Source organism: Etheostoma spectabile, chromosome 21 (genome assembly GCF_008692095.1).
Source record: "Etheostoma spectabile isolate EspeVRDwgs_2016 chromosome 21, UIUC_Espe_1.0, whole genome shotgun sequence".
Taxonomy (NCBI): domain Eukaryota; kingdom Metazoa; phylum Chordata; class Actinopteri; order Perciformes; family Percidae; genus Etheostoma; species Etheostoma spectabile.
Window position 1 is genome coordinate 14,221,896 of NC_045753.1, and position 11,777 is coordinate 14,233,672.

Genomic DNA, 11,777 nt, shown 5'->3' on the forward strand with positions numbered 1-11,777 from the left:
GGGGGGGGGTGACCACCAGAGCATTACTGTATGCATTCAAGACAGATGATCCTCTTTGTGTGTGTGTGTCTCTCTGTATGGAGGGACAGTTTGACCCCCTGCTTCAATCCCCCTTCAACCTTAAATGAATTAGGGGGATTGTTGTGTCAACTCTTTATCTGGGTGTTGGACTGTTGACAGAGCAATGTCATGACATCAACATGAGTTTTAGAAACTTGTGATGAACATTTTCTTTTACTATTTTTTGACATTTTGAATACATAACATCTAAAAGATGAATCGAGGAAATAATTGACTGGTTTATCTGTCAATTATGTTATGATTAATTGTCCATAAATTGCTTATTTTTTTTAACTAAATGCAAAATTTAAGATATATAAAAAAGTGACATAAAACCTGGAACCTGAAATATATTGCTGTTTTTGCTACATGAATTGCAGATGACTTGACTAAGATTCTGTCAATCATCTAATCATTTGATAAATTTATCATTTCAGTGAAGTAGAATTAATATTCTTTCCACCATGATGTTATTTCTTCAGCTGAAGCACATGTTTTTTTAACTAAAAGATGTCATTATCCATTAAACAAACTACTCAAAAAAATTCTACTAGTATTCAGAACCAGATTAAGATTATCTTAAATGCTATTTAACCCCTTCACTAGTCCCTTGTCCTCAGTCAGTAAAAACGCATGCACACACCCGCACACACCCGCACACACACACACACACACTCTCTCTCTCTCTCTCTCTCTCTCTCTCTCTCACTCACACTCACACTCACACTCACACACACACACACACACACACACACACACAAAGATAAAGACAAACGCAGCCTCTGGGTAGTGACGCTGTGCAACTAGATTGATGGACTTTATTACAGATGTCAACTCTTGCTCGGCGCTTGTCTCCTCTAAGCCCCGCCCTGTGTTGCCCTGGTGGGCTGATGGGTAATGAGCCATGAAGTATTCCAGTAATGGAGACAAAGCACGCTATTCGTTTAATAGCGGGTGTAATCATGGAGGAACCATGGAGGATTTCAGACAAGTGAAGTTATTTACCTTGTTAACCTGGTTTTCACACATATTACATATTACACACACTCACTCATTGTAGCTCTAATCCGAGACACCGGCCTTGTCTACTTCTCTTTCTCTTCTATAATTATCTAATCTTAGTTCATTATCTTTTCTTCTGGGCTCAGTGTTCCTCCATCTGTTCTCTCCTCTCTTTTTTCCTCCTGTAACCCTGGGTTAGCTCCGGGTTAGCTCCGGGCAGCTCCGCTAAGCCAGCCAAAGTCTTTGATCCGGCATATTCCTGTCTCCACACTAGTGTGGCACTCAAACAGACCAGGGGGGGGCATCATGGGGGAAGGCACGCTGATAAATCTGGGTCAGCACAGGGGAGAGGAGGAGCGGGGACAGGGAATCAGGAAGGGTGGTCGGCTCTGACAACAGAACAGGTGCTGCAGCTCCCAGAGAGAATTTTGTGCAGACGGCGGCTGTTCCACAAAACTCCTGTCATGAAGAAGAATGAGTTGGCCTGAGAGAGTGAAGCATGTCTGCACTTTTAGGTTTTTTTTCTGGGTCATCTCTTCTCTAAGAAGTGCTTGTCTGGATGTGTTGGTCAGTGAGATGTAGCTGGAACAGACAACCATGTGAAATGGATTGGGCTGCCAGTGAGATCAAAGCATCTCCAGAGGTGTGTGTGAAAGGGTCAAACATCACACACATATCACATGTATACTGTGTATGTTTGTAGTTTCCTGCTTTCTGTTTCATCACTCTCCTCCTCTCTGTCTGTCTGCTCTCAGAGGCTGAAGAATGAGATAGCAGAGGTGACCAATGAGATTGACAGCCTGGGCATAACTGAAGAGAGGTAAAGTATCTCTCAACCATTTTTTTGCTTATGTGTGGACAGCCATGGTCCACTCAACCTTTGTTTTAGTGGAAGTGTGCTCATGTGGAAAGACAGAAAAGCTGCCTGACGCGCAGAGCCCACTGCCTTGTCGGAATTAGGGCTGCAACTAATTACATTATCTTTTCATCTGTTGAATATTTTGTCTAATTGTTCAGTTTGTAAAAATGGTCGTTGCATTTTCCCAGACCCATAGGTGATGTCCTCATATTGCTTTTTTGTCAGTTCACACCCCAAATATATTCAGATAAATATTTTAAACACAAGGTCCACTTACTTGGCTATTCTGGGGGTTGTCACCCGTATTGAAAGATTCACCGTCTTATGCTGAAGATGGCTGTGGGATATGTGCCCCCAAGGTTGAGAATGAATCTCCACCCACAATTATGTTTATGAAAATTGCTGTTATTAATTTTCTGTCTTCTGTCTGTTTTGCAGATCCATGTATTAAGTGTCTGTCCTGTTTATTTATCTTTTTTTAGAAAAAGTATGCAGAGGAATAAACAGATGGCCATGGGCCGAAAGAAGTTCAACATGGACCCCAAGAAGGTGAGAACCAACCAGGCTCTTGCCTCCTTAATGTAAGATAAGATAGATAAGTGTAGGGCTGCAACTAAACAATATTTTCATTGTCATTAATTCTATTGTTTGTCGTGATTTATTGATTTATCAATTATTCTTTTTTGTCCGACCAACAGCCCAAAGATATTTGGTTTACAATCATAGACAGAAAAAAGAAGCAAATCCTCACAAAAGAAAAGCTGCAAAAACCGGCTGAAAATGATTAATTAAGATAAGATAAGATAATAAGATAATTTGTTTATTAGTCCCCAATGGGGAAATTACTGTACTGCACTCTGTGTACAACACTTTTTTTTTGTTAGTACTCACAACAGGCCTGAAATACACACACATGCTCAGGATACTAAAGCACTATCATGGAGAGATGTAGAGTGAGTGGGTGCCAGCTGAACCAGCGCCTGAGCGGTCGGGGGGGTACGGTGCCTTGCTCAAGGGCACCTGGCAGTGCCCAGGAGGTGAAGTGGCATCTCTCCAGCCACCCAATCCACACTCCCAACTTTTGGGTCCATACGGGGATTTTGACCAGTGACCCTCCGGTTCCCAACCCAACTCCCTATGGACTGAGCTACTGCCACCCCAATTGACTGTGGTTGCAGCTTTAGATCAATATTAAGACTGTCTTGGACTTTTTTCAATATAATAACAAGTGATTCATATAACCCCTAGGTGTTTGTACCTCTTTGGACAAGATTGATATTGAAGAAGTTCATATTCAGTCTACTTGTGTTTTGTGTAAAAGATGTTCAGACCGTGTTGTGTGTTCTGATTTTCTCCGTCAGGGGATTCGCTTCTTGATTGACAGCTCCCTGCTGAAAAACACCAGCAACGACATCGCCCAATTTCTCTACAAGGGTGAGGGGCTTAATAAAACCGCTATCGGCGACTACCTAGGGGAGAGGTAAGTGAAACTGAAGATGCTCCTTCTAACTAAGACATTTTGATTTGTCATAGAATAAAAAAACAGGCATCACTAAAAACATTAAAGATGCCCTCATTCTATTCAAATGTCCCAGTAATAATGACAGTGATACAGCATGCACAATACCAGGACCCTGAAACTAAATCAGCTTAATGGAATTCAGCCATCATTAATTGACATGTTCAAAAGGATTACCGAAAAAATATTAACAGACCCACATAACCCGTTCTTAAAAAAAAATAAAAAAAAGTGGACTTTTTCCAGAGCTGTTCATGTTTGTATGTGTCCAACATTACTGAGAACAAATCAGGCCTTACCAATATGTTATTAATATGCTACAAATATGCATTTATGGTGTATTAGCAGTTCTAAAAGATCATCCGTTAATCTGTTTTTATCTGTTTTTACATCGCATCCAACGCTACTAGCTGCCAACTCGGGGAGCTAAACAGAGCTGCATTCAGTTCCTGATCCAGTTGTTGTTCTGTTTACTCCCCCGTGTGTGTGTGTGCGTGTGTGTATGTGTGCGTGTGTGTGTGCGTGTGTGTGTGCGTGTGCGTGCGTGTGTTGTGCAGAGATGACTTCAACATTGAGGTTCTGCACGCTTTCCTGGAGTTACACGAGTTCACAGACTTGAACCTGGTTCAGGCTCTCAGGCAGTTCCTGTGGAGCTTCAGGCTGCCGGGTGAGGCTCAGAAGATTGACCGCATGATGGAGGCGTTCGCCCTGCGATACTGTCGCTGTAACCCCGGAGTGTTTCAGAGCACAGGTACGTGTGTATGTGTGGGGAAGATCACAGTCTCAGTTTTTTGTACCTTTTTTTTTTTGAGGAAGATACACAAAGTAAAAATACAGAATTTAATTCAGGGGTCAGCAGTAAAACAATTATTCTTGCCAAAAAGTCCTTTTCACAGTTTGTATTCTGGTCACATTCAATCACAAATACACATTGCAGACAATGTTATCTCCTGTTATGTTGAAATCATTTTTAATGCATGCACATTCTTGTCTTGGCATACACTAGCTGGTGTAAGTAACACCAGCAAGTGTATGTTAGTTAGAGAAAATATCCACATAAGCTATATAATAGTACTGAGAAACATGACATTTTAAATTCTGTTGTTTTTTAGTGGTTGTGTCCTGAAAAAGTACACACACACACACACACTTTGGCTTCTCTTACAGATACCTGTTATGTGTTGTCATTTGCTGTGATCATGTTGAACACCAGCCTACACAACCCTAATGTGAAGGACAAACCCTCCGTTCAGAGATTCACAGCGATGAACAGAGGCATCAATGATGGAGGAGACCTGCCAGAGGAGCTACTCAGGGTGAGAGATGGACATTTTCCTAAAACCTCCCTGTTTCTGACATAGAAAGCAACAGAAACTTTTAAAATATTTACTTTAAAACTACTAAAAGTAAAAATATGTAAGTATCATTAATATTGCAGCTGGTGAAAGTGGGGCTCATATTAATTACTATATTTACTGCTGAGGATCTTAATCCATTAAAATATATAATAATGTTTTAGTTTATCATATGTTGTATTAATAATTCAACACTGCAAAGTAACTAGTAAGTGAAGGCTGTAAAATAAATGTAGTGGAGTGAAATGTACTATTACTATATAATGTAATATTTGTCATTGCAAAGTTGTGGAGTAGGTGTATAAAGTAATATAAATTGGAAATAATCAAGTGAAGTTCCTCCTAAACGTACTTAGTTGCATCCCATCACTGCCTGTAGAACCTGTACGACAGCATCAAGAATGAACCCTTTAAGATCCCAGAGGATGATGGAAATGACCTCACACACACCTTCTTTAACCCTGACAGAGAAGGATGGCTGCTGAAACTCGGTATGTGCATCCATGTGGTGAAATAAGTGGATTTAACTTGTTCAGTGTTGATCCTGTTGTTAGTCACTGTGAGCTGGAAGGCCCTCCAGTGGACTGGATGGGTAACCGCACCTTTGACATGAGAAGGACAAACTTATAGTATTGTGTTTTTGTAATATTCTTTTGTTGACATTCTTCTTGTTTGTTTGTGTTTCATGGGTTTTTGACTCCAGGAGGTATGTACCTTTGAACTCCACAGCTTTATTGCACTGCTTTGCTTCTGAGCTGCCCCCCCCACACCTCCCTGCCTTTCTACTCTCACTGGCTGTGTGCATTCACCCTCACATCACAGTTTGATTTAGATAAAAGAAAGATCATTCATGCTATATGCTGTTAAGGCCGGATGTAAAAAGTAGTTTCTAACTGCTGGTTACTGACCCAAGACCTCAGCTTTTTCCTTTGCAGTCGGCTCGATATTTGACCTGCGGATTTGTGCAGTCAGTGTGCTTCAGAGTCATCATATAACGTCCAGCTTTCTGCTCCAATTACTCAAGTTTTGTGTCTTTTATTGAAAAGGTAGCTCACCTGTAATCTCTCCTCAGGTGGACGAGTTAAGACCTGGAAGAGACGCTGGTTTATTCTTACAGATAACTGCCTCTACTACTTTGAATACACGACTGTAAGTAATTACTGATTGGCTACATAAAAGAAGAGATATCTGATAAATGCTGTGTTTAGGCTGAAATAAGTACTTAGACTTGTGTCTCTCTGCTTTTTACAAGGATAAAGAACCCAGAGGAATCATTCCACTGGAAAATCTGAGTATCAGAGAAGTTGATGACTCCAAGAAACCGGTAATCTCTTTATTCACTCTTTGCCACATTTTGCCATTTAACTGACCATTTCTGCCTTTAAGACCTCACTGCCACGTTAAGTTCTAACTAGTTACATCAGGGACACATTTCAACTTACATTTACTACTAAAAAAAGGTCATAGTATAATATGTTGAAAAGAAATTCATAAAAGAGTCATAGAATAGCGGGGAAGAAAAGTCATAAAAAAGACAGTATGTCAAAAAAAGTAATGTCTTGAAAAAAGTCATACTATAGTATGTTGATTTTTTTGTACTATAGCAGGAAAAAATCAAAGTCAGTATAGTATGTTGTAGAAAAGAAAATCATAAGAGTCATAGTATAGTACGTCGAAAAAAAATCATAGTATATAGGATGTTGAAAAAAGTAATGAAGAAGTCATAGTATAGTATGACGGGGGAAAAAAGTTGGAAAAGTCATAGAATAGTAATGTATGTCAAAACAAAAAGTTATAATATGTCGAAAAAAGTAGTAAAGTCATAGTATCTCGTACTAAAAAGTTGTAGGAAAGTCATAGTATGTATATCCTGACTAGTATAGTAAATCGGATGAAGGGATGAAAAAGTCACAGTATGGTATGTCAGCAAAAAAAGTTGGAAAACGTCCTACTATAGTATGTCAAAAAAGTTATGGCATAGTATATCGAAAGAAGTCATAGTTTATTTTAGTTTAAAAAATCGTATATTATTATTCCAGTAAAAAGTCATATATAGTAATATAGTCCTCTTGTTTTTATGTGCTCTCTCACAGAACTGCTTTGAGCTCTTCATCTCAGACCACAAAGATCAGGTGATCAAAGCATGCAAGACGGAGGCAGACGGACGCGTTGTCGAGGGAAACCACACCTTTTACAGAATCTCCGCCCCGACCGCAGAGGAGAAGGATGAATGGATCAACAGCATCAAGTGAGCCACATTTAAACTGTCTCTGTTCTGCAGATGTTCAGCATGAAGTCTCGTATCTAACCCTCCTTCATCTTCCACCCGCAGAGCCGCCATCAGCAAAGACCCGTTCTACGAGATGCTGGCTACTCGGAAGAAGAAGGTCTCCTCTCTGAAGGGGCTGTAGAGCTGCTGAGCATCAAACATTGAAAGTCTTGACTTACTGCAGCAGACTGGATGTTGACCTGATACTCGTGCTGCTGCAGTGACACTTGGACCTCACAGAGAGGATGTAGCTTTAAAAGAAGCTGTTTTTTGTTTTCTGAACTGGTGCACCTTCAGTACAAACACCTTGTTCTCTACAGTTATATTCCCATCTAGAGATAAAGTCAGTTTTTATATCCTTCTTTTGAACACTCTACTTCTGCAGTACTGTATCGATGCTGTGCCGTCTGGTTAGAACTACCACTCCACTTACAATCTGCTGTATGCGTGATTCCCCTCGTACAGCTACTCAAGCAGGAGAGGTTATCAGTCCGAATGAAACTTACTGAAAGTTTGCATTTGAACACAAGGTGAGGAAAAAGACACCTGCTGCTGTTTGATCAAAGCCTTTCTTCACGCTGTGAAAGACACTTTAATCTTTATTTTGATCAGTTAAGGTGTTTTTCAGACATGGAATAAACCTATATTATAGCTGTTAATGAAGATATCGGATGGAAACCAAATTTAGTCATCTCGTCTGGGACGCAGGACTTTGTTTAGTCAGATTTGCCATAAATGGCGCCTTTCTAAGCCAGTTTTCTTACTGCTGTTGGTATTTTGTCAAAGAACTGTTGATGAAAATGAAGGTCATGCATAAATAGCTAATTATTTATTTATCCAGATATCTTGTAATTTATTGTTCTGAGTTGTGTCTCATTAAAGGCTTGCAATCCAACATTCAACTTTGTTTTTCACATCACTTGACTTTAGTCATGAAATTTAAATGTAGCATTTCAAACCCAGAAAAACTGGAAAATACATAATTACTGTAATTGTTTTGTCAAAATGATTGTGATTGCTTTGTTAATTAAGATTGTCCTATGTCAATGAGGATGTTAGACTTGACACAAGTTTCCCTTTCCACTCAGGCTGTGCTGTTTTAAAATCAGTTGTGATCGAGCTGAGGATTCAAACCTTAGAAACAAGAAGTGGGGCGCCCGGATAAGTCAGTTGGGGGAGCGGGCGGCCATGTGTAGGGGTTTGACTCCGACCTGCAGCCCTTTTGCTGCATGTAGTTCCCCCCCCTCTCCCCTTTCATGTCGTCTGCTGTCCTGTCAAAATAAAAGCTGAAAATGCCCCCAAAAAAACAACCGATAAGTGAAACCAGTTATGTTAATGTGTTTGTAAACCAGATTACGTTTGTTTTGTTTATGGATGATTTTACGCTGCTTGGATAACAAAAGTTAGAAGACACAGTGAAGACAATGAAGACCACAATACAATAAAATCTGGTATAAAAGTGTGAATGTGACTGTAGAGCTTCAACAGCTCAAGCACATTGTGTTGATGAAACCAACAGTGACCTCATTTAGGAAAATCAATCCCTTATGCACACCAAATGTCATCACACTATCAATCTTGTGCCACAGTTATTTCCTGCTTTTCATATCTACATCTAATCTTTTCACATGTAGCAATCACTCTGTTGGCAGAGCGGGGCGACATGTGATTTTAACAAAAAACAGTGCGGGCTACGGCTTGTCACAACCCGTGACATATTTCCATGCAAAAACATAAACAAGATCAGAGCAGCATCTCACAAAAGACTTCAACGTATTTTAGTCAGCTTCTTGCTTTGAGTAGAGCCGGACCAATAAAGGATTTTTAAAGCTGATACCGATACAAATATTTGGTTAATTAAATATTCCAATATATTGGCCGATATATATATTTTTTAAAAATCATCCAGAAACGCGTAACAAAACAAACACAAACTAACAGTTATTTGTAGTGATATACGAGTTCTCACTAAAATAATATAATCGTTTGTTTTATTGTCACAACAGAACAGAGGAACATCACATTATATTAAAAGTTCTGATAAAATGTATACAAATTCAAACTTATATTAAACTTAAAGTCCTTTGAACAAAAACACAATAAAAAGATCAGATAGTCAGTGTTCCCCACAGGGACGTTGTAGAGCGTCCTCTGGTGGACAAACTATGCAACGCCAACAACATGGTTGACAGTCCGTTTTTATTTTATTTTTTAGTCATTTATCAGAATAATTTACTTGTCATTGTAATTTTTTTTTTAAATGCCGATACCGATAGTTTGGGACATGCCTAATATCGGTTGGGCTTTATTGCTTAGTCATAAATGTATAAAGTTGAAAAGATTAAGATTTAAAGTTGTAGGGGCTTTTTTGTTTTTATAATTAAAACGGCTTAGCAAAATCCAATTTGAAAACCAAATATTTACCTTTTAGAAATGCATTTTAGAATCAAGGTCTTTTTCACAGTTACTCACCTACTTTAATATCTCTGTATAAAACAATTATAGCTGGAGGATGTAAAAATAACTTTAGTACCCCTGAAATAAGAATTATTATTTTTAAACCTAACCTAACCAATAATTTCTTTAAACCTGCAATTACTGCAACAACTTATTGGCCACTTGGGGGCAGCAAAGACAAAATACTGAAATAATATCACCTCATAAGGTTATTGTGGGAAACTTGTGATTTACGATGGGGTTATTGGTGGGGTGCTTCTAGGCACCTGATGAATCAAAGTCTCTTTTAGTTTTGGTCTAGCAGCTCCTAGAGGAAATATCTGGCTCTTTAGCTGCGTAATGCTCCACTATGGTCATGAGCGGTTTGCTGTGACTGGGTCTGTCAGCTGTTCGGTGGTGGGTACAGTATATTTTTAGAGCTTTTTTTTGTCTCTGCTTACACTTATGGTGTAACCTTTGTCAACGGAGAATAGCTCGCCCCTCCCTCCTCCTCATCCCGTCCCCTCCCTTCGGTGCTTCTGAACACTAACCCCCCACCCCCAAATCCTTCTTGTCGGTTATTGGCTGGAACACAGGTTGGGAATGCTTCGTGATGCAGGTGGACACAGTCTGATTTTGTTGCCGTTTGTAGACCCTGGGCGGTCTACAGAGAACGCTTTTTTTATTTTTATTACAGTGTGTTCTGGGGACAGCCAGCTTGTGGATGGTGAGGAGATGTTTACTGAATGCGACAACAAATAGCCTAAAACACGGGTGACATTGCTTAGAGCACCTTTAAAATAAAATATCTTCATATGAAGACAAAGGTAAATCAGTCATTGCACCAAACAAAAAAGGTCACACATTTGAAGTCATTTTAAAAACACAGTCCTTTAATTTACAAAGATAATAACACACACTGTACAATTAGCTTTGATTACGTCTGTAAACTCTTTTAAAACAGTCATTAAGGCTCTTCAAGGGATTGTAATTCTTCACCACACCCATCGGTTTACCATCAGTCTCTCGGAGAAGTGCAGTATGTACAGTAGTCAAAGCAGTTCTTTTGAAATGTAGTTTGTTATACTAAAAAAACAATAACAAAAAATCCACAATGTGAAGATGTCAGCTGTTAAAAGGTGAACAATCTAAAGAGTAACAGTTGTGCAGGTAATTCACAGAATCTCTGGAGTAATACAAAAAAACAAAACAGAAACAGGATTTAGCCTCTGAATTTACAACATGTATCCTTTCCTGTGCGAGTCACTTCCTGGGACGAACTGATGAGGGTTGTAGTCGAGGCGAGGCTAAACACTCCCAGCATGCCGGTGATACTCGAGTGTCCTGTGTGAACGGGCCAACCATCCTCCAACAAGACCTCGAACCATAAGAACGAAGAAAACCAAAGTCTCCTGCGCACAACACAGAGAACAGATTTAATTTAGTTTGGTTTCTAAATGTTCCTACATTGGGAATATGAATGATGCGGTTGCCATAGTATAGAGTGCAGCATGCAATAAAACGGTCATAAAAAGTCTTACTATAGTATGTCGAAAAAAACTCATAGTATAGTGTATGTCATAAAAAAGTAAAATAATAAAAAAGGGGTTAGTTCAATGTGTAAAACCACAGTGGGAAATCAAAGTTCCCCCACTAGAGGGCAGGCAGCTCCATAGCAACAAGTATCCATCATGCCTCTGGGTGACCATCAGCTGTATAATAACCCTGCTGACTGTCACAAGAGGCCATTTAACATGTTTGGTGAGGCGGCAACCTGTTGTCACTAGTTTCTAACAATAGACAGCCTGTGCTGACGATAAGGGCTTTATCTTTTTTTCTTTTTTTAACCTTTAAACCGGCAAAGCTATTGTTGGAGGGCTGCGTTTTGTTTTTTCCTGTCAGGGGGAAAAAAAAGAAAAAGATACGCAGCTAAAACAGATGACAACGACAATATGAACAGCTGTTCTACAAACCTAAAGCCAGTGGTTATTTTGTGCGTTTTCCATCAATGTTACAATTAAGTAAAAAAAAAAAGAAAAGAGAAAAAAAAGAAAAGCGTGATTCAAAATAAACAACGGAATTTAGGTAATTACAGGCCCTAATTAAACATGGGACAAAAAAAAGAAGAAGCTTTTTTTCTATTGTGTTGTGTGATCGTTATTGCCTTTCTGTTAAATAGACTGAACTAAGTGTGCATCGTATTCAGTTGTTTTCATCTGAATTTAGAAGACTGATGTTACAGGCCAAAAAAACTCAGTTGACCTCTGAAAACTAAGG

At 39.3% G+C, this 11,777-nt stretch overlaps 2 protein-coding genes across 5 annotated transcripts in view; one reads left to right on the forward strand and one right to left on the reverse strand.

Annotated features, from left to right (window-relative positions):
* The window catches only part of LOC116671747 (cytohesin-1), a 21,882-nt gene that overhangs the window by 8,015 nt on the left and 2,090 nt on the right, over nucleotides 1-11,777 (forward strand). For 2 of the 4 annotated variants that reach the window (XM_032503210.1, XM_032503211.1), the window contains exons 3-12: nucleotides 1,818-1,882; nucleotides 2,404-2,470; nucleotides 3,283-3,401; nucleotides 3,998-4,191; nucleotides 4,608-4,756; nucleotides 5,175-5,286; nucleotides 5,868-5,944; nucleotides 6,048-6,119; nucleotides 6,889-7,043; nucleotides 7,128-7,966. In XM_032503210.1, the coding sequence (XP_032359101.1) occupies nucleotides 1,818-1,882; nucleotides 2,404-2,470; nucleotides 3,283-3,401; nucleotides 3,998-4,191; nucleotides 4,608-4,756; nucleotides 5,175-5,286; nucleotides 5,868-5,944; nucleotides 6,048-6,119; nucleotides 6,889-7,043; nucleotides 7,128-7,206 (1,089 nt within the window). In that variant the 3' untranslated portion in view covers nucleotides 7,207-7,966. Of the gene's footprint in view, nucleotides 1-1,502; nucleotides 1,708-1,817; nucleotides 1,883-2,403; nucleotides 2,471-3,282; nucleotides 3,402-3,997; nucleotides 4,192-4,607; nucleotides 4,757-5,174; nucleotides 5,288-5,865; nucleotides 5,945-6,047; nucleotides 6,120-6,888; nucleotides 7,044-7,127; nucleotides 7,967-11,777 lie in introns of those variants that run through there. The other 2 variants (XM_032503212.1, XR_004327341.1) reach the window with 2 other exon arrangements.
* Nucleotides 10,373-11,777, reverse strand: part of pgs1 (phosphatidylglycerophosphate synthase 1) — a 21,172-nt gene continuing 19,767 nt past the window's right edge. The window contains exon 11 of the mRNA XM_032503189.1: nucleotides 10,373-10,912. The gene's annotated coding sequence lies outside the window, so the exon portion shown is untranslated. The remainder of the gene's footprint in view (nucleotides 10,913-11,777) is intronic.